The 27,584-nt window shown below is 37.4% G+C and overlaps 4 protein-coding genes and 1 long non-coding RNA gene across 8 annotated transcripts; 4 read left to right on the forward strand and 1 right to left on the reverse strand.

The window, feature by feature from the left end:
* Positions 1 to 254: 254 nt before the first annotated feature.
* ddx17 (DEAD-box helicase 17) lies at positions 255 to 10,340 on the reverse strand. Of its 2 annotated transcripts, none has more exons than XM_027133566.2 (13): positions 9,677 to 10,340; positions 9,258 to 9,414; positions 8,956 to 9,052; positions 8,025 to 8,158; positions 7,719 to 7,784; positions 7,380 to 7,521; positions 7,104 to 7,264; positions 6,346 to 6,518; positions 5,227 to 5,337; positions 4,938 to 4,999; positions 4,633 to 4,692; positions 1,624 to 1,854; positions 255 to 1,368 (listed from the first exon to the last, which is right to left on the reverse strand). In XM_027133566.2, the coding sequence occupies exons 1-13, from the start codon at positions 9,736 to 9,738 to the stop codon at positions 824 to 826; spliced, it is 2,001 nt and encodes a 666-aa protein (XP_026989367.1). In that variant the 5' UTR covers positions 9,739 to 10,340; the 3' UTR covers positions 255 to 823. The 2 variants fall into 2 exon arrangements, with proteins under 2 accessions (XP_026989367.1, XP_026989366.1); XM_027133565.2 differs by having other exon boundaries at positions 1,606 to 1,854.
* Positions 10,338 to 14,708, forward strand: ntan1 (N-terminal asparagine amidase). Its single transcript, XM_027133572.2, has 10 exons — positions 10,338 to 10,922; positions 11,013 to 11,115; positions 12,094 to 12,159; positions 12,240 to 12,348; positions 12,451 to 12,524; positions 12,638 to 12,691; positions 12,792 to 12,845; positions 12,991 to 13,088; positions 13,895 to 14,008; positions 14,094 to 14,708. The coding sequence occupies exons 1-10, from the start codon at positions 10,779 to 10,781 to the stop codon at positions 14,253 to 14,255; spliced, it is 978 nt and encodes a 325-aa protein (XP_026989373.1). The 5' UTR covers positions 10,338 to 10,778; the 3' UTR covers positions 14,256 to 14,708.
* A 574-nt stretch (positions 14,709 to 15,282) lies between these two features.
* On the forward strand, positions 15,283 to 16,788 carry LOC113634547. The gene is made up of 3 exons (XR_003438536.2): positions 15,283 to 15,417; positions 15,652 to 15,812; positions 15,919 to 16,788. It is a non-coding gene; the product is annotated as an uncharacterized LOC113634547 (long non-coding RNA).
* Positions 16,789 to 18,798: 2,010 nt separating this feature from the next.
* On the forward strand, positions 18,799 to 21,325 carry LOC125141272 (GTPase IMAP family member 4-like). 3 transcript variants are annotated; one of them, XM_047814172.1, is made up of 4 exons: positions 18,799 to 18,911; positions 19,656 to 19,752; positions 19,872 to 20,573; positions 20,683 to 21,325. In XM_047814172.1, exons 2-4 carry the CDS (start codon positions 19,677 to 19,679, stop codon positions 20,928 to 20,930), a joined length of 1,026 nt encoding a protein of 341 aa, XP_047670128.1. In that variant the 5' UTR covers positions 18,799 to 18,911; positions 19,656 to 19,676; the 3' UTR covers positions 20,931 to 21,325. The 3 variants fall into 3 exon arrangements, with proteins under 3 accessions (XP_047670128.1, XP_047670129.1, XP_047670130.1); XM_047814173.1 differs by having other exon boundaries at positions 18,838 to 18,911; positions 19,609 to 19,752; XM_047814174.1 differs by lacking the exon at positions 18,799 to 18,911 and adding an exon at positions 19,005 to 19,468 and having other exon boundaries at positions 19,609 to 19,752.
* A 1,515-nt stretch (positions 21,326 to 22,840) lies between these two features.
* On the forward strand, positions 22,841 to 25,853 carry LOC125141269 (GTPase IMAP family member 4-like). Its single transcript, XM_047814169.1, has 4 exons — positions 22,841 to 22,945; positions 23,601 to 23,726; positions 23,848 to 24,600; positions 24,720 to 25,853. Exons 2-4 carry the CDS (start codon positions 23,696 to 23,698, stop codon positions 25,016 to 25,018), a joined length of 1,083 nt encoding a protein of 360 aa, XP_047670125.1. The 5' UTR covers positions 22,841 to 22,945; positions 23,601 to 23,695; the 3' UTR covers positions 25,019 to 25,853.
* Positions 25,854 to 27,584: the final 1,731 nt, after the last annotated feature.

Genomic DNA, 27,584 nt, shown 5'->3' on the forward strand with positions numbered 1-27,584 from the left:
ATTTTGTTACCCATGTCCTCAAGTTTAAGGGCCACTGTGCACACATTTTGAACACTCATTCAGTTTAGTGTGATCAGGTCCATTCAACACCGGTTCCCCAGACTGGAGTTCCACTTCTGTCCTGTACAGCAACTCAATAAGTGGGAGTGTTGATCTAACCCTGACACCCACTTCCTTTGCTTAGTAAATGTGTGCAGTCGATGATTGATAGTACTTCTTTATAAACTAAAGTAATCAGCATCATCAGAACCCAGTGAAGATATTTTAGGTTGACCCCTTTATTAAAAACAAAACTAGAAATAATCAACACAGAATACAAATCCCAGGCTAGCTTCTTCAACCTATTGTACATCACTGGCATGTTCACAAAAATGGCTGCCATCAAAACGATTCATGTAATCAATCTTCTGTGCTCCTAACGTTAACAGAAATAACAACAGGCCTAAGTGTGCTTAAAAGAGAAATAATTATACATTACAGTGAATTAGTAGAAAGCAGTAAAACAATTACCCAGAGAGAAAAAGCTATAAAAGCTTTGAAAACAAAATGTTTATCAGCTTGCAGTTATAAGTAGCATACATCAGTTGGTATATAAACAGAGAATTCAATATGCGTAGTCCTCACCTCCACAATCCCTCAATGACTGGCCTGCTCAAAATGTGACACCAAAACACACAAAACAGAGAGGAAAGAAAAGTCTACGGATAAAAGGCAAACACTGAACTATACTGAACTTTCTTCACTCTGGTAGTGGGTCAGGAATGATTAAGTACCACTACTAGACGGATATGACAACCTGGCTCCTGTTTTTGAATGAAAAGTTTTACTTTCTCTGCTGCTGGGGAGGGGGTGGTGGAGGAGGCCCGAATGAGTACGGCCCTGGACCCATAAATCCCATAATGGGCTGAGGTGGTGGAGGAGGAACAAACTGCTGGGCCATCAGAGGCTGTGGTCCTGGTCCGGCCCCAGACTGTGGTGGTGGAGGAGGTCCCTGATTAAATGGGCCCTGTGGTGGTCCCGACTGGTTCTGCTGCCCTACGCCTGACCCACTACTGCCACCACCAGACTGTGAAACTACACCTTGCCTTGAGCTGTACCCTCCCCCTCCGCTGCTGTTGTAACTTTGGTACTGATCGGCTGAGCTGTAGCTGTTCCGGCCATCCCGGCTGCGATCTCGGTACGAAGACGAGGAGGAAGATCGGTCATCACGGCTTAAGCGCCCATCTCGGCTGTAGCTGCTGCCTCCCCGGCTGTCCTTGCTAACGCTGCCTCCACTTCCACTGACGGAGCGCATGCGCCTTTCACACTCATCCTGGTACATCAGGTTGGGGTTGTTGGAGGTGGAGCCACGGTAACGCATCCTTCCTCCTAAATCATGAAATGGTTTTGAATAAGCTCATTTGTTTGAGTCAACCCAGCTCAGCCATGCTAAACACAAACAGCCTAGCATCAAGCTAAGCCAAGGTGTTTTGTACTCTACTTAGATTAGGACAAGGACAATAGATTTATTGCTACTTTTATAGTTACATTGTGACCCAAACAGCGTAAAATACACCAGAATACAGTAAAAAGAAATTCTGCACGTTAAACCACCTTAATACAAACCTGTAAGTAAGTGCTCACCTCCTGACCCGCGTCCAGAGTCAACCAGCTGGAGAAGTTTAGGGTTGATGGCCTGCCGAGCCTCCTCCAGAACCCGTACCAGGTCCCGGGCCTGACGCAGGTTTCCAGGTGTGAAGAACGTGTAGGCTGTGCCTTTATTGGTGCTACGGGCAGTGCGCCCGATGCGGTGCACGTAATCCTCTGAAGAGTTCGGGTAGTCGTAATTAATGACGAACTTCACATCTTCCACATCTTTAGAGTGTGTAATGGGCAATGGACAAGTGTTAAAGAAGGATTATTAGAGGAAAAAAAATAAAGTGTATATACGAATGATAACTTCTTTAGTGGTGTGAATATTCAATTTAGTATTACACCGTAACAGCATGCAGCGTCCATAGTTATTGCCGGCCTTTCCAAAAACCTAAAAGCTAATGTGACTTACCGGCTACACTAAAACTGGTGTCAATACATTAAGTAAGTACACATCCTGCCCTTTAAGCATTAGGGTTCATTTGAATTACTAGACATATCTGCTAGAATACATCAAATTATTAGACCAAAGATTTTCAACTGCATGTGCAAATTAAATCAATTTAAATTCTTATTTTCAAACAGATTAATAACAGGTTTACAGATGCTTTAAAAAGATAGCACGATTGGCGGACGTTTTGGCTCCGTGTGGATAACCAGCTCTGAAAAGTCTGTTTCTCATTACAAAGGTAGAGGTGGCTCAGACAACACTGTTAGTGACCCTATCGAGTACAGTCTCCTTTGGCTGAGGGCAGTTGACTGACAGCTTTGCACATGGGTGGTGTCTAAATAGGAGAATCTCTCTTAACATTTGGGCCTAATATACATGCTCATGTCAGATCTAACTGACCCCTTTACACTTGGCCATTCTCAAAAATATTAAGATTGATCTAATTAAGATTAATTTTATGTTCTTTAAATGACGCTTTCTGTGGATTATCCCTATCCAGATTTGTCTACGTATTTTAAGCTAGGTGTAAATACGCAAATACAACTAAATCCAGTCTTAGCAGATGTCATGAGCATCTTCCAAATATATATAATACAAGGGACATGTTACCGTATATAATGACTCCAACTAAGAGAAGTGCAATGTGAAAAAGATTGTTAGGGTTGTCCACCGAGTTGAAATGGAATAAAAACTCCATGCAACAACCACTAAAATACAGCACAGATTACATTATAACTCCTGCTAACCTTATGCAAATTTTAAGTCTAGAATTATATGTTTTCACCACTAGGATACAATCCAGAAAGAAGATGAATGAAATGACCAAGTGTAAACAGGATCAAACTCTGTCTACTTAGAAGTGTATTACTTTGTAAAAGCTAAAAAACAAAAGATACGATATACAGATGTGACTAAATATGATTCTTATACCAAAGCTGTCGTTATCGGGGCATTAGGAGATACTTACCCTATGTTACGTTAGTCTTGACTGAGATCAGTCCCAGGTCCAGTGGAGAGGCCCGAGAGGAAGAGGTATATGTGGGCTCACACGTTCTGCTGCCCCCCCTTCACCCTTGGCACGACACCAGCAACGCCTGGCGGGAGCAGAACCGGCTCCTCTCCAGTTCTCTCTCTCTCGCCGGGTTGCAGGGCCTCCACAAACCGGACCGGACTGGATCCAGCACTCAACTTTCTGCCTCTCTTTCTCTTTCTGCATCTTTCTTTCTCCCTCTCCATCTGTCCTGGAGCAAGCCCAGGTCAAACGTAACGTGTCTCTTATCCTAACATATCCAAAAGGGCCATGGCATCACGTAATCGATTAACTGATTGTTTTGGTGTCCTTTTTTTTTTTCTTTCGACCAATTACTTTCATAAATGCTGTAACTGAAAATTTGTGGTCCAATCAAGGGCAGATCTGAAAGGTTATGAGAGATGCCACAGTCCAGAAGACCCCCGGTCATAATGCTGCAGTCCAGTTCTAAGATTCTGCAGTCTTGAAGCGGAGGCTTCCGGAAGAAGTTGAGGAGTGGGTTTATCCAGATCAGGCTCTGTGCTAGCGCCTCACAGGGCTCTGCTTACATGGTAGACGGCAGCTGCTGTACCAATTTAGCACAGCCTGCCTTAGTTGCCATTTAGGGAGATCAAAAAGCCTGAGGGGGGGAGAGAGAACAATGAAAGAGTGAGACGTACTGTGGATCTGGCAACTCAACACAACCCACTTCCTCTTCTTCAAACCAGGTTTCGCCATAAAAGAAAAACAAACACAAATAACACACCTGATTCAAAACTCAGGACTATCACAGTCGATAGGAAAACGTCTAGAAAACAAACCATTGTTCATCTGCAGCATTTGGACTTGACCTCTGTTACTTCACAGGATATTTGGACATAGGTCAAGAAGGAGACTGGTATTAAGACCCAGGGAAGACAAAGGGAGCCTAACATCTCCCCCAGGTCCATATTAGGGTCAACAGTGAGCCAGCGAGCCCCGTTTTTGAAGAAAGATTGGTTGTTGTTTTTTTTTTAAACAGCAGTAACAAGAAACAGACAGTGAGGCTTATTGTGTAAATGATGGCTTGAGGGTTGTAAGCTAAAGAATGCTCCAGCTATCATGGTCTTCCACAAGGCTCCTGGACATCTGAATTTACTGACTGCCACTTTAAAAAAAAAATAATGGCACAACTGGAAAGGAGCATAAAAGGACACAAACTAGACAGTGCATATTAAAGTGTTAGGGACTGGAAAATAAGAAGAGGGAGAAAGGTGGAGAATTGTTCTAGTTGACAAAGAGACTGGTGATCAAAATAACCATATCAGAGGCACAAAGAAGGCTTCAGAATAGTTCCTGGGGGGAATTTTTCTGACACAGGAAGGGGTAAAGGAAAGATTTATCTCTCAGATCGGAAGAAAATAAAAGATCATAACATCTCAAATAAATCTCCAATACTGTTGGAGTGCTGGATTTCATTATAAAATGTAGGGAATGTGTGTATGCATGTGCATGTATAGTAAATATTGTGTAAATATCTCCCTCTAATATGAGCACATACCCAGTCCACGTGAGGCAACATCAGTAGCTATAAGGATAGGAGCTTTACCACTGCGGAACTCTAAAAACGAGAAGAAAGCTTTAATACATTACATCCCCAATCAGTCATACTCATGTACAGCCTTTAATTATTTCCTCTAAACTGAGAGCTTTAATTATGCAGGCTTCCATGTTAGACCTTTTCACAAACTCGGAGATTTAGGTTCCTGTTTTGGTTCAGTGTATTTTTGTTGAAATGCATCTGATTACACAGCTCTAATACTGCACTGGATAATAAGACATGCTAAAAATTCCTTAAATCATTACCTGAAAGGACCCAGTCTCTCTCTGGCTGACTTTTATCACCATGAATGCACATTGCCGGCCATCTACACAGACAGAACACAGTGAACAGCTAGTATTGTAAGACACGATTTCGGTGTCTGAGTATTTTGGCTCCCGTTCCCATTATTATAATGCAATTGAATGACACGTATGACTATTTTTCTGTATATAGATTAAATCTCAAATCATAAAAGGTACATAAAATGTTTACATGGTATGACATAAAAAATAACAATTTGGGTGTTAGTCTGCTTTGTTAGGCTAATCTTACCCATCTCTCCTCATCCTGCGAGTCAGCTCATCGCATCGTTTCTTCGTCTCAACGAAAATGATGGTCTTGTTCTCCTTCTCTGCCATTATTTCCTCCATCAGCTGAATCAGCCTATGAAGAAGGAGAGAGGATGAAATTAGATTCGCCATTCTCGTAGCACATTTGGGGTGGGAGTAACACTCAGTTTGTGTCTTCCTCAACAATGAGTCTGCACTTTCCTGGAATTCACAGCCAAATGACAGGATTTTTTTAAACAATGTAGCCCTTTGTAAATAAAGCAAAACATAAAAAAAACAGGGAACTACTAAATTTGCTTATAATTTTTTTGGAAAGCATAGGCTTGTGTAGGACCACAAAAGCTGCACGTATTGTATTATAATGTCATTAATTTAAAACATGCCTTCAGAGGATATTAACCCTTTTTAGATGATTTATTTTAAAAGAGAGGAGCTCTCATTTAATTACTGTCTGGATTTTGATGTTTCTCCTCCCACTCTGACTCTGACCTCATCAGGACAGACCCAAATCTCATTCAGGTGACCCGTAATAGTTTATAACGAGTTGTCACTGTGAGCATAACATGATAATGTGCAATAACAGTGCAGTTATTGTGAGTATTGTTGTCAAGCATGTGCATTCCATCTTGGCCACAATTTACCCATCTGGTAACGGCTGCTTCCAGCATGAATGGACCATGTCGCATAGTAAAAGTTAATCTAAAAATGGTTTCATGAGCATGACAATTTCTTGAAAGAAACACGAAAGTACACCTGAAAAGTCTGCAGGAATTACATGATGCATTCTTGTCAACACCCCCTCCCCTCCCTCTCTCTGGGTACTCCGGTTTCCTCCCCCGGCCCAAAGACATGCATGGTAGGTTGATTGGTATCTCTGGAAAAATTGTCCATAGTGTGTGAGTGAATGAGTGTGTGTGTGTGCGCCCTGTGATCCGAGGTAGTTCGGATAAAGCGGTAGAAAATGAATGAATTCTTGTCAACATGGAATTGAGCAGAATGTCAAAGAAATTTAGAAAATAAAAAAAGAAAATATAGTGCGTGTAATAAAGTGCTAAGTGTGTTCAGTAAAATATGTAACTCAAGTCAAATTAGCACTTCTCACTTATTGTCTTTTTCGTTCTCCAGGCAAACGTCCACAATCTGCAGGATGTTGTGGTTGGCGCTGAGCTCCAGGGCCCCGATATTGATTTGTATGTAGTCATGAAGAAAGTCTTCCGCCAGCTGACGCACCTCTTTGGGCCAGGTAGCACTCCACATCAGTGTCTGCCTGTCCGGCTGTAAAATGTAGTCAGGCACAGAGACAAACTCTTCAATAGTCAGCAGGCAAAAGAACATCTCTATGCACCCTTATTTATTAGAAATTACTATTTTTTTAGGTTTCTCAGAATGTGCTACTTCGAGATTTCACCATTACAAGGGTTTCTGATTTTCAAAGTAAAACCAAGTAAAAGTCACAATATCATGCTGTTAATAAACTATTAACAAAACCAGAACAGCAGTGAAAAGGAAAAATTGCTAAATTATGACATGACAAATGTAACATTATTGAGCAGGTTCACATCTACAGCATTTGTAATGAGAGCGTATTTAATATTTACTGCGTTTCTGATTTTATTTTAAATCGTATACATTGTACAAAATCCTAATGAAATCTGATAATCTAAATAATTTCCTTCTTATGTTTAACCTCTAGAACCTTGTAAAAAAAATGTGTAGCAAGAAGCAGATTCATTTATCATATATCTGAAATCCTTGCTGTCTTAATAACTAGCTACTCGTGTATATTTATAAAATAAACTAACAAATAAATAAATATGGTGGTTCACTCTCTTTTAATAACATTTGAAGTTTGTGGCTTACCCGAATCTGATCTACGATTTTGCGGATCTGTGGCTCGAAGCCCATGTCCAGCATGCGGTCTGCCTCGTCCAGTACAAGGTAGGTGCATCTACGCAGGTTCGTCTTCCCTGCCTCCAGGAAGTCGATCAGACGTCCAGGTGTTGCAATGCAAATTTCAACACCTGCAGGAAACAGTAGTTAGGGTAAATTCTAAATCAAACTATAACTTACAAGACCACCTCCTGTACCTCAGTGATCAACATATTGTCTAATGTCATTGCAGGTATCTGTGCTCACCTCTCTCCAAGTCTCTGATCTGTGGACCTTTAGGGGCTCCGCCATACACACAGGTGCTCTTGATTCGGGAAGTCTTGCCGTATTCATACGCCACCTGCTGCACCTGTTGTGCCAGTTCACGTGTTGGAGCTAGAACTAGACACTGAAGAGAACAAGGGGGAATTAAGAAACAAATTTGGGAGCTATTATGTTATTTATCAAGATAAATAACACCATCAATCTACCAACAGTAAACATTGAGTCAAGGAGTCAGAATACAGTATAACTATAAATAGTAAGAGACAATGCTAATGATTGATAAAGCAAGCAGTGTTTATTAAAATAAACAGAAACACTTACAATAGGTCCATCTCCCCTCTCTAGGTACGGTTGGTGGTTGATGTGCACAATGGCTGGAAGTAGATACTGTGGGAGAGAGGAGTAGTTATTCAATTACTTTGACATACTATAAACAGTCTGGATATTCTGGGCTCAAATCATTTTTATGCACTCAGTCATCTATTGTCTTCTGCACTCTTGTCTTGATAGATTTAGGTGGTGATTCACTGTGGCGACCCCTAACGTGAAAAGTCAAAAGTAAAAGAAGAATAAAGACGACTCTTGTCTGTTTTCTCTCCAGCTTGCAGTGAAGGAGAAGGTACTTACGGCAAGTGTTTTGCCGGATCCAGTCTGTGCAATTCCCACCATGTCCCTGCCACTGAGGGCCAATGGGAAGCCCTGTGCTTGAATGGCTGTGGGCTCCTTGAAATTCTGCTGCAGCAGTACATCCATCACATACTCTACAATACACAAAACCATATTTTGCAAAATTGTTTCATATTTTATAGATTCTTGATCATGTGAAATTACATTTCCTCCTATTGTAACTCATAATGTAAGTCATAAGTGTGTATGGTCTGTCTGTTGAAACTGTGCTGAGACACGAACAACAGTACAACAGATAAGAACAACAATAAAACATAAAACTGAAGACAGCTAAGTCAGGAAGGAAAATGAGAGCCGCAATTGTCTGATGACTAAAAACCCAGTAAAAGTCACAATATCACGGTATTAATAAACTATTCATCAAAACCAGAACAGCAATAAAAAGGAAAAATTGCTAAATAATGACATGATAAATGTAACATTATAGAGCTGGTTCACATGTACAGCATTTGTAATGAGAGCATTGGATCTGTTGCAATCTGATTCTAGAAAATCTCCTTATGTTTAACCTTTAGAACCTTGTAAAAATTAATCTCTCATATATCTGAAATCCTTGCTGTCTTAATAACTAGCTAATATTAACAATAAATAAATAAACAAACAAACAAATAAATAAGGTGGTGGTGGTTCACTCTCCTTTAATAACATTTAAAATTACCCAAATTTGATCTATTTTGTGGATATGTGGCTCGAAGCCCCAGAACATTCCCAGTTTGCAAATTCGTTTTACATTTTATAGATTTCCACTGCACGTGCATTTAATGAAATGTACGTGATCAATATTATGAACTCCGTTAACCTGATGCTTCTGTGTTAAGTGTATGAATTTCCCTGTGATATCTGCAAGTATCTGTAATGGTGAGTTACTCACGTGGAAACTGTGCCTGGTGGAAGTTTGGCACTGGCTTTGGGCACCCAGAACCCCTGACAGTGATCTCTTTCTTTCTGCGAAACTCTTCTACCTCATACTGTAATATAAATAGGAGTAAAGAACAGTTGGACATATTGCTAATATGAACTTTGTGATAACATTACAGGTTCAACCGCTTACACACTAAAAAGCAGTACCAAAGGTAGTAGCAAAGAGAGCATAAAGAATGTGAGTGGGAATTGCCTCAAAGCCAAAATCAGTAAGTTAAGTAAACCAGAAGGGAGCATTATGCCATTTTTCACCTGACTCATGCGCTGGATCTCTGGGTGCTCGCTGTAGAAGTTTTTCTCAAACTTTGGCAGCTCACTAAGGTCCCATTTCTTCTTCCTCAGTCGGTCTCCAGGGTTCCCGAACTTCTTAGGAGGTGGTGGACCTCCACGGCTGGACCCAAAGCGTGTCCTGGAGGGGAAAATAAACCAAAAACAAATAATTTACCACCTTCCTGCAATGGCATTCCTTGACTATGTGGTTTGGTAATTCCAGGGTTAACGTATAATGTTTCAGAATAAAATCATCATCATCAGCTTTAGGTGACTACTTGCGTCATAACCGAGGTGGGAAGTGTTGTGGAGGAACAAAACAAGACAATGAATACTGAATTGTTTCAAGAATGTTCAACAAATATTAAAAAAACAACAAATAATAAAGTGCAAAGTCTCACCCTCTGTCCCGTCCACGGTCTCTGTCTCGGTCTCTGTCTCCGTATGATGAGCTTCCTCTCATTTTTGTTGTTGTTGTTTACTTAAAGCAAGCTTTTCTTTTAATGTAAAATTAAAATGATTTTATGTTTAAATGCCAATTTAAGTCGTACAATTTGCAAACTAATTATGTTCAAGAAATAAACTGTAAAATACACTCTGCGTAACGTTACCTAACTAACTACTTTCTGCTTAACATTAGCCTAACTAGCTACTTTAGCTAAAGCAAAACAAAGTATACGATGACATTTGTGCCTTTCAGCACTTACTTGGAGAAAAAATTCTTCCTGTATTCGAGGAAAAACTCGATTTATTACCTTATAGACTTTTTTTTAGAACGTGTTTAAACTAAAAACTCGGTTTTCTTGTTTGTTTTGCTAGCTTAGAAACTAGCGTTGCTGGATTTAAACCCACCGCAAACTGCAGGCACAAAAAAACCTAAAATATGAACGAAGTGCAGCGGTTTTTATGCCACAACTGTGCATAAAAGTGCTAAAGTAATTTAAAAATAAAACCTTGGCAAATGTTGTTGTTGTGTATAAATCGCAGTGGATGAATGATCCTAAGAGCGACTAGTTTGTATGCAGGCCCTGAGCTCCCTGTCCTCCTACATACACTACCCATTATAGCGCGGGGCCCATGGTTGCCAGGTCTATCACAAATGGGTTTTGTTTTAGCACAAACACAGTCCTAATTTTAATATGCGATATTTATCTGTGTTTGTTTGTCTTTCCTGTATGTTAATCAGACCACTGAAATTTCTGAACGTGTTTTAATTAGGAATTATTTGCGTGTGTGTATTAGTTGTTTTAAGTGTGTATGAATGTTTGTTATTTTTAAGTAAAGGAAACGCTGCCGCTAGAGGATTAAATAGGTATAATTCTAATTTGCATGCGTTTGAAGGGACACGATTGATCCCAGAGTCATCAGGACACGTGGCTGTGTTTCAAGCACACTGGAAAAAAGTCAGGATGAAGTGTGCAGCACGTGCCAAGGGCACTCGTTAACACACGGGCTAGGATTGGAGCGCAGCCGCTGAACGTGGGGTGTAAATACGGGAAGTGCATGTGGCTGATTGGCAGAAAAATAGCACAGAATAAAGACTTGATATTAGATATTAGAGACAAAATGCCGCTCCTGACTCAAAACAAACGAATCGACCATTTAATATCAACTGCTGAATTGTTCTCCAAATATTCCCATTTAAGGGTAAGTGTTATTGCAGGCCTGTGAACATTAAACTTATACAGTAATTTTACTGTATAATATGCATTTTCCTGCATTTTCCTTTTTTTAAAGGAAAATGCCAAAACATTTCGCTCCAAACCGCTTGTGACAGTGGATCCCGAGTGTCTCCTTTATGTACAACAGCGTGAATTTGCAGCCACAACGCCGACAGACGGTGAGTCATAATGGACCTTCATGTATATATTTACTTCTGCATTATTTATACTAGTGTGGAGTTTGTATGTTATCCCTGTTCTTAGGGGGTTTACTATGGGCACTCGGGGTAACTCCCATAATCAAAACACATTGCTGGCAGTTTGGCATCTCTAAATTGTGTGTAAATGTTTACCCTGTGATGGACTGGTACCATGTTCAAGAAATAGCCTGTCTTGTGCCCTGGTGTCTTGTGCCCTGGTGCTCTGGTGTCTTGTGCTCTTGGCACCCTGGTGTCTTGTGCCATGGTGTCTTGTGCCCCAGTGCCCTGGTGTCTTGTGCCCTGCTGCCCTGGTGCCTTGTGCCCTGGTGCCCTGGTTTCTTGTGCCCTTGGTGCCTTGTGCTCTGGGGACTTGTGCCCTTGTGCCCTGGTGTCTTGTGCCCTAGTGCCCCGGTGCCCTGGTGTCTTGTGCTCTGGTGTAGGCTCCAGGCTCCCTGTGACCAAGGCAAGGGGTTCAAAAACCTTCAGAAAACAGTATGTGTTTATGTGTATGATGGTCTACAAAGTTATTGAGAAGTAAAAGGGGGAACCTCATAACAATCAAATAGCCCAAAAACTAACCATGAGAAACTGATGAAGTCAAAGACCAAGTTTGGACAAAGTACTGAAAAATGATACTTTATAATACCACAGTGTTATATACTTTACAATACTGTACATAATACTACTATGTGTCAGAATGAAGGATTTCAGGATGCTTTAGCCCCACTTATACAGATTACAGTTCTACACAGTGTGACAAAAAAGTGGTGTTATGCAGATATTTGCAGAAATAATTTTGTGTGAGTCTTTCTTTACTTCCAAGCTACACTCTTTATTTAATCTCAGTTAAAGAGCAAAATCATTCTTTAGGTCAGCTGATCTATAATACTGAGATGCCTAGACCAACATTACTGATATTTAACTAACCATATAACAATAAATCGGATCTTTTTGCAGGCTCTGTTTCAGTTATAGGCTCTGATGATGCAACAACGTGTCACTTATTAGTCCTGCGCCATACAGGTAAAAATGGGCATCTGTACTCCCTTTTGTTTTGTTTTGTCTTTGTGGCAGTATTATATTTCTTTACTGCCGCTTTAAAGGAAACGGAGCGACCTGTCTGGCTCACCTGGACGGCTCGAACACGTGCTCTGAAGTTCCTCTCTTACTTAATGCTGTCATGGCATTAAGCAACCCAGCTAAAGCAGGCAGGTGAGACCTGTAGCTTTCTTTTTGTAAAACCACAACATATTTATTTGTTATACTCAATGACAAGGTTCATTATTTAAAGCAATATATGTACATTTTTTTCAGGTTAGAGCTTCATCTTGTTGGTGGGTTTGATGACGACAACAAGACATCACATAAACTCAGCCGTGAAATTTTGGGTATGAAGAACATTGCACCAAATCAGAGTTTACCTACAGTATTTAAAAATTCTGTTAAAAAGCTCTTGTATATCTGTGTGGGTCTGTATGGATTCAGTGTTTTTATTTTGCAGCTGCGTTTCAGAAACAAAAGGAAGAAATCCACCTAGAAACGTGCTGCATTACTGGTAATTTGTAAGCACATGTACAAGTTTGCATAACCTTTTTTTATCACCACTATCCTCATCACACTGATGCTTATTGAACTACTGTTGCTCTGATTTATAGATATGAATGACGTTGTGAAAGACGGGATTCACAGACCAGTTATCTATGGAATAGGTAACAGATTAATCTCCGACCTAGATAAACCTATTTTCTAGACACCAAAGTGACAATTTATTAGACATTTTAACATAATCTGGTAATGTTCTGCATAGCACAGTAACTGTGTGTGTGTGCGTGTGTGTGTGTGTGTGCTTGTGAGGCGTGAACGTTAAAACCGGTGAGGTTTTCCCAGCCACATTTCCACACAAAGGACCTGCTGAGGACTTGAGGTCTGCACGTAGCTTCACAGGTGGACAGGTAAGAGAACAAACTTGTTCCTATCCTCCAAAGGATCCTGAGGTTAATATCAATTAGTTAATTGATTGTTTGCTTGATTGATTACAAAAACGTTAGGTAAATTTACTTATAATGATGCACTAAAATAAACCCTGAATGCTTGACATTAAATTGTATAAATGGCGACTGAGATGATGAATGTCTCTTAAGTTTCTATATGTATTAAATTGCTAAGCTTATATAGAGTATTTATGTATAACTACACATAATTAAAATTTTTGCCATGATTGAATTCTAAATACTGAATGAATTAAATAAATCGGTTTAACAAAATTGCAAATGAATAAAAATAAGTCAAGCTATTTAATTACGACAAAAGTAATGGTACCCTTTTAAAGAAGAAAGAGTTAGTGTGTGTATCTTGGAGCTAAAAATTCTGCAATGGCTGAACTGCACTGCTGGAAAATTTGGTGTGTTTTCATTTGTTTTCAGTCCGTAAATATAAATACTGTGTGTGTGTTCAGTGATTTTATAGCTTGTTTGAATTCATGCAAGCACACAAAAAAAATAAGCATTACTGAAACTTTTGTAAATACGGCAGGTTTTATTAGTTTGTTTTTGTTCAAATTTTCCTATGGAGAAAAAAAGCAATATTTATACATAATTATACTAAATAATTTATAAATGACCCAAAGATGAATACCATGTTATATTTTTTCCATTCTGTAGTGTATATAATTGAAATCATTGTGATTATATATAATATTTACAATCATATTAATAGAAATGACACTTAATTGAATTGACATGTAATTGAATTTTACCAGATAGCCGAGGTGTATGACAGTAGTAAAGGGCAGGTGAAGATTGGGCCATGCAGCTGGCCAGTGAATACAGACATTGCCTTCTGGTTGGATGAAGATGATGAAATAATTTTGCAGGTAACTACTAAATTTAATTTATTGATTATTCTGTACCTAATTGTTTAAAATCTCACCTTTACATTATGATCTCTCTATCTAACAGTACCTGTCCACATCACCTTATGCTGAGCCACCTCATTTTGTCCAACACATGAAGTCTACAATCCGCTTCCTGCTGGAACACCCGAACGCCGATGTTCTGTTTCCTGGAGGCCAGCCGCAGATCTTCCAGCGATCGGAGCATGGACAGTGGGAGAGAGTCTGACCTTAACAATCATCACTGCCCTTAACCATCGACAACACTGTGACCCAACCAAAGGCCTTTACAGGAAATGACTAGTGGCTGTACATGTTGCTGTTTTATGCTAATCCATTTCTCTTAAGATGATTAAACTTTTACTTGGAGTGGAAAGATGGAATTATCTTTAGTTATGCATCAATCAAAGTTTTAGAGACAGTACAGAGATAATATGCCCCTTTATGGACTCTCAATGCTGGAGATTGCCTTTTTTTTTACACAGTGTATAATGTTGTACAGTAATGAAAAATGTATTAAATGCAAAAATGTATTAATGTAAAAATGTATTATGTAACATATAAGATCATAATTATGCTATGGACGTTTGACTGGAGTGCTGCATGAGAAATAAAGAAAAAATGCTGTATATCCTTCATAAATCCTGTTACCAAAACAAAGCATAATAAACATTCATCTTGATACAGTGGTTCTAAACTGAACATATTTACATCTGGGTCACGTAGTGGGTCATCGATATAGGTTCTTACATGGATCGGAGATGTAGAGATAATAAAAGATAAAATTCTTACATGAGTATATTTACATTAATTATCTACAGTAATATATAACTAATATTTACATGCATGCAACAGCTATTGTTAGTTATTACTATATTATATATAAAAATAAGTAACACTATATATATATATTGTTTAATATACTTGTATTGGTACTTGTTAGACTAACCTATACTAAACTATACTTTAAAATAGCTAAATAAGCTAAATATGGTAAAGCTAAATAAAACGAAAACAGAACTCCTTAAATAAACACTTAAACATTTGAATAAACATCCAGCTTTCCAATACAGTGTGATCTTTGGAATGGAAATATATCAGACCTTTCTAAGCATAATTAATATTATCATTATATTTTAATCTATTACAGTAACATGTGCTTTATTAAGACCTCATAATTTGTTTATTAACCCACTGTTTAACCCACAACAGTGTGGCATTCATTTAATATAGACTTTTAACTTGTATTTTCAGGGTCTTTTATGCTGATATAGGTTCAGTAGGACTGTAGGAATATAGGAGGGAGAAAGGAAGGAAGATTGTTTCCAAAAAAAAAAAAAAAAGGTTTTTTCCTGACTCCATTTTACTAAACTTGGAGATTTCGCAGCATTGTAAGTATATTTTTTCTTTTTTCTTCAAATGCAGCATACTGTAATTTGAGTTGCAGTTTACATTGGTTTAGTGTATTATACTGAGTAAGTGTACTTTAGTGTATTATACTGAGTAAGTATACTTTAGTGTATTATACTGAGTAAGTGTACTTTAAGTGTATTATACTGAGTAAGTGTACTTTAAGTGTTTGGTGATCATTCACTCTTCTCATTGTGCTTTTATTTTCCTGGCAGTATTATGAAGCAAAACCCTGGAATCTGTGCAAAAATGTGCACAGAAATGGAGCAGCAAGAACCAAAGACACCAAAGACAAGAGTTAAAATCGCCTTCCTTAAAGCAGATGAAGACATGTTTAGGCACAGAACTGAAAGTAACCCATACAGACGCCCTAACAGTAAGTGTCATTTTTCTCTACAAGTCTCTAATATAATATATATATTCTATAAATAATTTATAAGTCAGTGTTAAATAATTAGCTAAATTCTGTCTTTTATTTGCAGTGAAGACAAAAATGGATTCTGGCTTAAGGATGAAAACATCAGGACATTTGAACGGAAATGTAAAAGTATATTAATATCTGCTATAAGTATGAGTAAATATTTTGTTGTATATATTAAGCTGAATAAGCCAGGATTTCCAAAACACTTCTTGCATTAAGTGAAATTTCCTTATCAAATGAGTTCATACAACTTTTTTTTAGATTAGTGAAAAAAGTTATGAAAAAAAATTTCAATTTAGTTTAATCTGTAGAGTTTATCCGTTTTTTTTTCTTACCTCAATTATAGAGTTCTCTATAATGTCACAGCTTCTAGCTGTCCCAAAGTTACACATTACTGTTTGTAATATTTAACACAGTTTTTTTATTTTTATATAATTTTTTTAATTTTTAGAAAAAGATTTAATGTTTTATTCTCAGGTTTCGTCCGTTTTATGCTTTATATGCGATATGTCATGTTCTCTTGCATGTCAAAAGTTAACCAAAAAGAAATTAAGTTATAAACTTAATAGTCATTGTTCATTGCTCATATTAACTCATTGTTAATACTAATTGTTCATTGTTCAGATCAGCAACATTTTGTTTTCCAAAGGTGATCATTCCAACCACTGAGCACATTCAATCATTTAAGTGACAGCTGGTCAGAATTTACTATAATTTGAGAATTCTACAGCACTCTAAAATGTGGAATAATGTGGACATTTTGTGTAGTATTTAATTACATATCCCTATATAGTGGAACACCATCATTCTTTTTTCGCCCCATGTATTTTGAGAGAATATTTGGTTTGTTGATGGGAATTGGCAGAAACAATGAAATGAAAATTGTTCATTTGATTTAATTTGAATAAAACCTCTCCAATGTAATAACAAACACATTTTTAACTCTTTCTTTTTTGTGTCTTTGCAAAACAACTTGAGCTAGTTTAAGGGTTTCACTTTTAGTGCTGGTCAAGGCATGATATGACTCCATGAAACTAAATGACACTTTTGTTGTATAAGGATATAAGAGCCAGTCTGTGTCATAAATATCAACCAAAGAAAAAATCAGGTATAATTGTATATAAAAAAAACACTATCTAGTATGAATGTTTTGCTCTTATATAGACAGTGGTCGGTGTCTTGGGAAAATGTTTGGCTGTTCAGATTACAATTTCTACTGTATTGGTTTCACTACAATTTTTTTTCTCAAAGGTGTTTCAAAACAGAAACTTCTATAAATTGTACACTGATAGAGTATGATTCAAAATAGTCTTTGCATTATGTGCAAAGTGACCTTTCATGCGTGTGGGTGTGCGTTTCTACTTAAACAGCAAATTAATATTCTATTACTGTCCTACAAGTTTACTATACTGTATGTTTAAAAAAGGATTTGAGGATGTAGTATATGATGTCTTAGCCACATAAAGTGCAACTGTGCAACCTGGTGCAAACAGTGCAAGACAGACAAGACAGTGCAGACAAAAGGTTACAAGACAATACACAAAATACAAAAAAGACAGTACACAAAAGACAGTAAACAAAAAACAGCAGCAACCGACCATTGTCAATACTGTATGTAAATACTGTAAGTTCAGGCGATATTGCGTGCAGTAATACTAAAATGAACACAGTCTCTTAGCCGCAGGTCCCTGAGATAGTGTATAAGATTGTGCAAAAAACAGCAACAGCTGAAATATTGTACAGTATGAGCAAAATGACTGAAATGTTAGACAGTGTGTGCAAAGAGCAAAAAAGTAAAAGTGTGCAAAACAGCATGTAAACAGTTTGTAAACAGCATGTAAACAGTTTGATGAATGTAAGCATGTAAACAGTTTGATGGATGTAAGCAGCATGTAAACAAGTTGATAGATGTATATTAGAAGTGTGTCGTTTAGTTCAGATCAGTTATTAAGTAGTATGATGGCTTGTAGGAAGACACTGTTACACAGTCTGGTTGTGAGGGCCCGAATGCTTTGGTACCTTTTTCCAGATGGCGGGAGGGTGAAGCGTGTGTGTGAGGGGTGTGTGGGGTCATCCACAATGCTGTTAGCTTTGCGGATGCAGCGTGTGGTGTAAGTGTCCATGATAGAGGGAAGAGAGACTCCAATGATCTTCTCAGCTGACCTCACTATCCGCTGCAGGGTCTTGCGTTCCGAGATGGTGCAGTTCCCAAACCAGACAGTGATGCAGCTGCTCAGAATGCTCTCATTGGTCCCTCTGTAGAATATGGTCAGGATGGGGGGAGGGAGATGTGCCTTTCTCAGCCTTCGTAGGAAGTAGAGATGCTGCTGGGCTTTCTTGGTGATGGAGCTGACTGACTGAGTTCTCCCAATCAGAAAGTCCAGGATCCAGTTTGCAGAGGGAGGTGTTTAGTCCCAGCAAGCTCAGCTTCCCAATCAGGTACTGAGGGATGATTGTGTTGAATGCTGAACTAAAGTCTATGAACAGCATTCGTACATAAGTGTCTTTATTGTCCAGATGGGTGAGGACTAAATGGATGGCTGTGGCAATGGCATCGTCTGTGGAGCGGTTTGGACGATACGCGAACTGTAGGGGGTCCAGTGAGGGTGGTAACTGGGTCTTGATGTGCCTCATGACAAGCTTCTCGAAGCACTTCATAACTATGAGTGTGACGGGACGATAGTCATTGAGGCAGGACACTGTAGACTTCTTTGGAACGGGGACAATCTTTAGGTAGTCTTGAGGCACGTAGGAACAACGCCTGTGACCTGACACAGAATGTACATGGCAGGTAGAGGTTTTCTAATCCAGTCTGCTGGTCTGAACAGGTGAGCACAATATTGTGAGCTAAGGTAACCTTTACACTAGTACAACATGGTATGATGAAACATCATCAACTGACACTCACTAGGACCATGAGGAGTTTTTATTGTTCTTCCTGGTATGTACCTGTAAAAAAGTATACGCCCTCAAAGATCACCTGATTTACCTGAGCTAAAGCCATGTACTGAACCTGTACCTGAAAAAAACAAACTTGACAAATTGTAAAATAATGTAAGTAATATCTTCTATTTTACTTATCTGACATGATAGGTTTATTTTTTATATTTAAAAACCACCAAAAGAATAAAAGTTTTACAGTTTTATATATCGTGTTTCTAGTCTTAGTTTAAGTGTCTGATGCAACAGCATTTCCTGTTACAGTCAGTACTAGAAGTTGATCGTTTTGATGTGTTTACTATTAATCTATATAAAGGTTTCATGTTATTTGTAAGTACATATGATGTAATAACATTTCTTTGTGTGTAACTGTGAACAACAGAGTCTGTTTGGGTGTTTTACTAAGAGTTAAAGCACAATGCAAATAAGAAACAATAACAAATGGCAGCAAGGACTCCATTTTGTTTTGTAGCTCTATGACTCCAAATAAGTACGTCATCATTTTGCTAATTTTCTGCATAATATTCTCTTCAGCTGTGTTTTCCTAACTCTTTAGTCTTTATAATTCTGTTCATTTAGGTATGATTGGTAACATTTGGTGACCTTTTAAGAAGAGGTGTATATACAGACGCTTCAGTATTATGGGCTATTGGTTATGACATAAAATCTCAGTTAAGTCTAATTCAGCTCTAAGTTGATACACTGCAATAAATAGAACAGATCGACAGTTTTAATATTAACTTTGTATATGTAGAAAATCTTTGTAATTGTCTCAGTTGTATTTGGGTTAACGTTTTGTGTCTATCAACAGAAATCAGTCTTCTCTTCAACAATTCTTTAATACAAATGTTTTGACAGAAATATAAATGTGAAAGTTACATGGCGGGTGTAATAAATTTGGGCACTAATACAGCCATGGATCCTCACCCAAGTGGATCGTCACCTAAAGCTCCAGGTTAGATGTCTTTCAAAATATATTGTTTCTTTTGTGCATAATGATATTTGCACTTTGTTAAAAAGTTTATTGTCTACCTTATTTTTTTATGTCTGTTGTGTTTATATCTACTCTTTCAGATCGAAAGATTGTACTGCTGGGAAAAGCTGGAGCTAGAAAGAACAGAGTAGCCAGATTCATCCTGGGAGACACAACGCTAAATGAAGAGAGTGAAGAGTGTCTTTTACATGAAGGTGAACATGCAGGAAGGAGGATCTGCATCGTGAATACACCAGGATGGGACAGAGTTTCTATAGAGTGCACTACAGAGAAAATTAAAAAAGAAATCATCCGAAGTGTGACACTTTGTCCTCCAGATCTCCATGCTCTGGTTCTGGTGATGCCCATAAACGCTGATGATGAACTATCTGTAAATGAACTTAAATCAGCAAGTCGACACATGGAGCTGCTCTCTAAGAGGGTCTGGAATCACACTGTGGTGCTTTTCCTGTGTGAAGGAGATGTGGAGGAATCCACAATCAAAGAACACATTCATAAAGCAGAAAAACTCCTTGAAAAGTGCAGAGGCAGACACTGTGTTATGCATCTGAGTGACTCTGAAACCCAGGTCCATGGACTGCTTGAAGAGATAGACAGCATGGTGGAAGAAAATGCTCGTTATAGCTTCCAGCCACAGGCTTCTGATGAACAGATGCAGAGCAAAATGTCATGCAAAGAAGCTACACAAAAGAAAACAATTAAACAGCAGAGTGAAGAAAAAGTAGAAGAGAAAGATGTGCCTAGGAAGAGACGTGGAAGCCTCCAAGGGTTATATCCTAGTAGTAAGTATAACTTCATAACATGTTAAATTTGATAATGAATTCATGACACTGACTAAAGCAATCTAAGTAATATATTACACTGATGTCTATACTATTTCTTTTTCCACAGTGACTACAGATACAGAAGATTCAGAAAGACAAAGAGAGAGAACTGAGGCCAAAAAGAACATAAATCAGAACCAGTTGCCGTGGAATTATCTCAAACCCGTAGTAGTGATCCTAATGTCCTTCATGGGTGCTCTTATAGGCTCAGTGGCAGGAGCCCAGTATGGAACAATGGGGGCAGCTGTGGGGATTGTCACTGGATTTGTTTCACTACTGCTCATTAGTTTGGGTCTGGTCAGTCTAATACAATAGTCAAGATATATGAACTAAATAGGGATTCTGTCTGTCTTCTTTAAATTGTACACTGCTATTGCTGAGATTGTGCATTATTTTTTTGCATCATGTGTGAAGTGACTGTCTGTGTGTGTTGCTACTGCGGTAGCAAATGAATATTATATTAATGTCATTCATGTTTTCCACATTTAAAAAAAACATTTGCAGATGTAAAATCTAACATTTCATTGGGGATCTAGCAGGGAAATGCAAAATCAATTTGGCAGAAATTTATATAGATATTTTTTGTATGAACTTTGTTTATTGATGTATATTTCATTCATGCTTATATTGTTGGAGCTGGTGATACTTAAAATTTGTACTTTGATGTAAAAGGTGATGTGTATATATATATATATATATATATATATATATATATATATATATATATATATATATATATATATATATATATATATATTTTGTATAGCTTTTTGTACCTCAGGTTGCCTACTTATGCTCATTTATTCAATAGCGTATTGATAAAATAAGTAGAGAAATAAGTATTTTTAACAAGACTTCTCTCCAGGGTTATATACATTTCACCCAAATTTTAAGTCAAGTCAAGTCAAGTCAAGTCACCTTTATTGTCACATCACCACAACACATATGCCATGGTGAGTGAAATTTCTTGGGAGCGTGCTCCAGAAATTGCAGAACCATTTACATACAGTAGTTAAGAAACAGAAATTAAGAACAATTTACATACAGGTGAAAAATGTGCAAGATGCTCATTACCAGGTGAAATGTGGAAATGTGGAAAAGATGCAATGTGCTCACACATAGTCAGTACACGCAGTGTACTATTAGACATATTTACAATGCACTACACATTATATACAATATGTACTTGTATATGTATATATGTATGTATAAGTATAAATATAAATATTATATATGTAATATATATATATGTAACATGTTAAGGTGCAACAGACTGTACAGATACAGAAATGTCCTGTGGAACAGATAGCTTATTGTCAGATAGATTATTATATTAAATTAAATGCAGTGTGTGTGTATAGTCCAGTGTGTATAAATGCAGTATGTGTGTGTAGTCCAGTGTTGAACTGTTGAAGTTAGAGTGCAGTGTGTTATTTTATTAATTAATTTATTAGTTAATTTATTCATTTTATTGGCTAGTTCAATGATACTTTTTGAACATTTAAATTGACTGCGATAATTTAAAGAAATGTCAATGTCACCTTTATTGGTATAACACTATTTAAACAACACATGTTGACCAATGTGCTTTACAACATCTAAGTATAAAAAATAAATAATAAATACAATTTTAATAATAGCAATACACACATTAACAGTAATAATAAAAAAAATATTTCAACAAGAGGGATATGCCATGGAAAACAGGCATGTCTTAAGTTGTATTTTAAAAACGTGTACGGAATCAGCATCCCTGACATACAAGGGTAAGCTATTCCAAGGTCTAGGTGCTACTGCCGCAAATGCACGATCCCCTTTCTTGGTCCTTGGAATTTTAAGTAAATTTTGAGTTGTTGATCTCAATGTTCTTCCCATTTGATGTTCAGTTAACAAATCTGATAAGTAAGATGATGCAAGGCCATGAGAGATTTATATACTAGTAAAAGTAACTTAAAATCAATCCTGTACCAATGCAGGGAGACCATGGCCGGAGTGATGTGTTAATGGTTTTTATATATTCATTAATAATCTTGCAGCAGCATTTTGAACCTTCTGCAGCTGTAAGATGGAGGCTTGACTAATTCCTTTATATAACGAATTACAATAGTCCAGTCTTGATGATATGAGAGCATGAATTGCAATTTCGAGACTCATATTCACTGGACATCGGGCTCAAGAGAACTTTCCGTTGCCTGAGGGCAATGCTGTGCAGTACAATGTTAGACCGTCTTTAGGACCTTGAGGCGTTTTTATTGTTCTTCCTGTTATGTAACGAAAACTCACTATAAAGTGATTTACATGAACGGATGCAGTACAAATCTGTACCCAACGTAAGTAATATATTCTTTTTTTTTAAATGATCTGACATGATAGTTATTTTTTAAATAAAAAAAACATTAAGGATGAAATGTTTTGAGTTTTAATACATTAAGTTTCTAGTTTCAGTTTAAGTGCCTGATGCAACAGCATTTCCTGTTACAGTCAGTACTAGAAGTTCCTAGTTTTGATGTGTTTACTATTAATCTATATAAAGGTTTCATGTCACCTGTAAGTACATCCGATGTAATAACATTTCTTTATGTGTTAAAGTGAACAACAGTGTCTGTTTGTGTTTTACTAAGAGTTAAAGCACAAAGTCAATAAGTAGACATCCCTAAGAAAGCCAGCAATGACTCCAATTTGTGATGTGATTCAGTTCAATGTTATAATTTGTCTAATAATACGACTCTCTACACTTGTGTATAAGGTTGCATTATACATAAGTATTCACAGCTTCCTGAGTCAACTTTATTTCAGTTCATTTGTTTTTAGCTCACTTTTTAAACACACACACAGTATTATGGGGTATATATGACATAAACAGTCAAGTCTAATTCAGCTCTGAATGGAAAAGGACAACAGGGTGAACAATTATACTATAAACTAATTTGTATAAGTTGAAAGTCATAATGTTGTTAACTTTTTGTGTTTTACTTTTATCAACAGAAATCGATCTTCCCGTCCACAATTCTAATTAACCTTATGATGAAAATTTAAAAGTGAAAGATTTACATAAAATAAATTTCATCATTAATACAGCCATGGCAAGTGGATCCTCACGAAATGCTCCAGGTTTGATATCTTTTGAAATATTTTGTTTCCTTTGTGCATAATGATATTTGTGCTTTAAAATGTTTATTGTCCACCTTCTTTGTTTAAATGCTGTTGTATTTTTGTCTAAATTCTCTTTCAGATCGAAAGATTGTACTGCTGGGAAAAGCTGAAGCTGGAAAGAACAGAGTAGCCAGGTTTATCCTGGGATACACAAAGCTAAATGAAGAGAGTGAAGAGTGTCTTTTACATGAAGGTGAACATGCAGGAAGGAGGATCTGCATCGTGAATACACCAGGATGGGACAGAGTTTCTATAGAGTGCACTACAGAGAAAATTAAAAAAGAAATTGTCCGAAGTGTGACTCTTTGTCCTCCAGGTCCCCATGCTCTGGTTCTCGTGTTGCCCATAAACGCTGATGATGAACTATCTGTAAATGAACTTGAATCAGCTAGTCGACACATGGAGCTGCTCTCTGAGAGGGTCTGGAATCACACTGTGGTGCTTTTCCTGTGTGAAGGAGATGTGGAGGAATCCACAATCAAAGAACACATTCATAAAGCAGAAAAACTCCTGGAAAAGTGCAGAGGCAGACACTGTGTTATGCGTTTGAGTGACTCTAAAACCCAAGTCCATGGACTGCTTGAAGTGATAGACGACATGGTGAAAGAAAAAAACAGCATTGTGGAAGAAAGTCTGGATGATTTCTTTCTGCCACAGGTTTATTATGAAGTGATGCAGAGCAAAATAACACAACATATCAGAGATTATGAGGACAAAATAGAAAGGATGAAACAAGTATACCAGAACAGACTTAGTATGTATAAAAACCAAACTGAGGAAGAACCTTTGCTTAAGCGGAGACGTGGTAGTATTGACGGAACTCGTCCATCTTGTAAGTATTAATCTATCAATTTAAGAAGGTTATATAATAGCAGATTACATCTATGCACAACCAATGTATTTCCCTGATTTAGTTCAAATGATTTTCTTGTCTGTTTACTTTTTTTGCAGTCTCTGAAAATGAAAATCAGGAGGTGGATATTGGTACTGTCAGGAAGAAGTATCAGGATGAGCTTCTGGCACTTGCAAAATATTACTTCAAACCTGTAGGTCTGCTATTGTTTGCTATGATTGGTGCCCTTATTGGATCGGTTGTTGGATCGAATTATGGAGTGGTGGGCTCTGGATCTGGGATCATCATTGGAATCATAGTAACAATTCCACTGGGTCTATACCTGATTACAGCTGCAAGCCTCGCACGGCAAAGTTCATCTCATGTGGAAGTCAAAAAAACTGAACAGACTAATTAGACCCTAAAAACTGTGAGCTACACAATAGATGCAAATATTTATACCACTGGGACAAAAATAATATCAGTGACGCATCAGTGTAAAGTGACCCAACATTTTTAATTATCATAGAATGTCATACTATTTACATACTTATAGTTGATTTTGAGAATTGAATGAAAGAGGAGATTGTGGTCACATGCATAGAAAGCAACTAATATTTGCCAGATATTCCAACAGCTCATATAATGTTGCTGTAAGTCTCCTGGTAACTTCTCTGAGATGTATTGTTCTTGCATTTCTCATCCTTTCTGTCCATTTTAGTGGCATGCTTTTTTAATGCGGTTCATCAGAATCACTTAATTGATGGCATCTCTAAGAGATTTAGTTGTAAAAAAATTAATTGTGCATCACAATAACTTTTATTGTGCTTTTTATTATTAACTACTATTAGATTTCTAAAATTAATACAACTTTAAATAATCTTCAGCACCTTTTATTATATGTTTATATGACACTAAATGCTATGTTTGTATTGAAATTTTATATTATTTTGAACAATTTACTTTTTTGCTTCTTGGAAACTAATCTGTTGAATGTTTTCCATTTATTCATTCATTAACACATCAGCTGCATAAAGTGGAGGTCTTTTCAAGACTGGACAGTCGTTAATGTTAAAAAAGGTGCGAGAAAAGCAAATATTATTTCTATGTAAATAATGTTTATATGTTTTATATTTTCATATAAGGAGCATTATTTTAAAGCAGCTGTAGCTGAGCTATCAATTGTACTCAAATCAGTGTTTTTTGAATCTGATGCAAATTTTTAATAATAAAATTATCATTACTATGTTCTATTTGCTTTTTTAAAGATTGCTTTAATTTATTTTATGCAATACATGCGGTTTCAATCTCTAGTGCATGGTGACTCTTTACAGCAAGATTTTAAGGAAAGATCTAAACCAGAATGAACAAACAAACAAAAAGAACAGTTCACTTCCTGTTCATGTCAACTGTACCAATATGTAAAGAAACGCTTGACAATATAGCAAAATGTAAATGTGTGTATTTGCATTTAAAACTGTAATAATTATTCATTTGCCATCAGAGGCGATCCTGACCTCCTTGGGGCCCTAAGCAAAATTCTGCTAAGGGTCCCTCTTACCTGACCCGTGAGCCATGTAAACCATTTGCCACACATTATCAAAAATAATGGTTACTACTAGAAATCACACTCTTAATATTCACATTTTAAGTATTAAAAACTGAATTCTTGATATCAAAAATCCATATCATGTGAATGTATAAAAGCTAAAATGCTTGCCATACCGTATCACTGTTCTATAGTATGCATGAGAGCAATACTTGATCCCTGATGGTTATTATTTATTGAGGGATGTGCATTCATATTGACCTGGCATTATGCCCATTCCAATGTAAATCCATTGGTTTCCATATTGCATTAACGTTGTTGTAAACTTGAGAGACTGTAAACATTGTCATTTAGGAGTGTTATCACGCTACTTTTTGTACTGGTCCCCTCTTTTTTTTTCACTTTTCATGGCCAGATGGATAACTCCACTTCATATTGTCATCTACACAGCAGGGGCGATTCTAGAGTCAGAGCATTAGGGGTGCTGAGCTCCTTTTCAGGGTTGCTAAAGCTAAGGATATGATCAAAAGGCACACCGAGGCGTGTCATTTTAAATTTCTTTATTATTATTATTATTATTATTATTATTATTATTATTATTATTATTATAATTATTATTGGGCTTTTAACTTTTTATTAAATGACAAATTCCTTTCACAAGATCATTATGGACTGTCCCTAGTCTCTCACCTGATTCTGTCTTTTTTCTTTTAAAGAACTGTCGTATGCCCATTGCTCACAGGCAGGCCACAGACACAGAGAGAGAGAGAGAGAGAGAGAGAGAGAGAGAGAGAGAGAGAGAGAGAGAGAGAGAGAGAGAGAGAGAGAGAGAGAAATGCTAGGAGTTCAGGAGTTAAGCCTGTTTCAGGTTAAATCCTCTGTGTGTGAGGAATGAATAAATACCGCAAAGTGAGTGAGTGTTTTCACACATACTGGTGGTATACAGTGATATGTTAATAAACAGAACTGCATGCGTCTTGAACATTGTAACCGTCGCTACTTCTCTCCGGTCCTGTGCTATTCCACAGCGGCGGTGACCCTCTGGACTGAAATATTAATACAAATTGTAGGGGTGCTGAGCTCCTTTTTAGCCTCGCCTATGCTACACAGTAAACATTAACACGCGCTGTAAAATGAGGCAGGGGAGGCGGGGCCTTGCGTAATTTACGGGGCCCTACGCAACTTGTGTAGTGTGCGTATAGGGCCGATCGGCTCTGTTAGTCATTATTTAAAATGTGTTGAACAGTTTTAAAATAATACAGTGTATATACAGAAGCGCTGATAACTTTGGATTGCTGACACTTTGAATTAATTTCTATCAAACACTTCCAGAACCGAATTTTTTATTATACATTGCTGAAACTGTGCAATCAGCATCTGTGTACAATCTTCAAAGATACAGATACAGTTTACAACTCATTGTGCACACTTTGTA

The sequence above is a fragment of the Tachysurus fulvidraco genome, chromosome 5 (genome assembly GCF_022655615.1).
Source record: "Tachysurus fulvidraco isolate hzauxx_2018 chromosome 5, HZAU_PFXX_2.0, whole genome shotgun sequence".
In the NCBI taxonomy this organism is placed as follows: domain Eukaryota; kingdom Metazoa; phylum Chordata; class Actinopteri; order Siluriformes; family Bagridae; genus Tachysurus; species Tachysurus fulvidraco.

Bases quoted from the DNA above. Each gene is read 5' to 3' on its own strand.
- ddx17 (XM_027133565.2), bottom strand. From the start codon at position 9,738: ATGAGAGGAAGCTCATCATACGGAGACAGAGACCGAGACAGAGACCGT. The intron at 7,522-7,718 runs GTAAGTGTTTCT...TGTTCTCTTCAG, and splicing joins AGAGGGGAGATGGACCTATT to TGTCTAGTTCTAGCTCCAAC. The intron at 5,338-6,345 runs GTGAGAAGTGCT...CCTTCTTCATAG, and splicing joins GAGAACGAAAAAGACAATAA to GCTGATTCAGCTGATGGAGG.
- LOC125141272 (XM_047814172.1), top strand. From the start codon at position 19,677: ATGGCGGGTGTAATAAATTTGGGCACTAATACAGCCATGGATCCTCAC. The intron at 19,753-19,871 runs GTTAGATGTCTT...CTACTCTTTCAG, and splicing joins ATCGTCACCTAAAGCTCCAG to ATCGAAAGATTGTACTGCTG. The intron at 20,574-20,682 runs GTAAGTATAACT...CTTTTTCCACAG, and splicing joins CCAAGGGTTATATCCTAGTA to TGACTACAGATACAGAAGAT.
- LOC125141269 (XM_047814169.1), top strand. From the start codon at position 23,696: ATGGCAAGTGGATCCTCACGAAATGCTCCAG. The intron at 23,727-23,847 runs GTTTGATATCTT...ATTCTCTTTCAG, and splicing joins ATCCTCACGAAATGCTCCAG to ATCGAAAGATTGTACTGCTG. The intron at 24,601-24,719 runs GTAAGTATTAAT...CTTTTTTTGCAG, and splicing joins TGACGGAACTCGTCCATCTT to TCTCTGAAAATGAAAATCAG.
- ntan1 (XM_027133572.2), top strand. From the start codon at position 10,779: ATGTGGCTGATTGGCAGAAAAATAGCACAGAATAAAGACTTGATATTA. The intron at 12,349-12,450 runs GTGAGACCTGTA...CATTTTTTTCAG, and splicing joins AACCCAGCTAAAGCAGGCAG to GTTAGAGCTTCATCTTGTTG. The intron at 14,009-14,093 runs GTAACTACTAAA...TCTATCTAACAG, and splicing joins ATGATGAAATAATTTTGCAG to TACCTGTCCACATCACCTTA.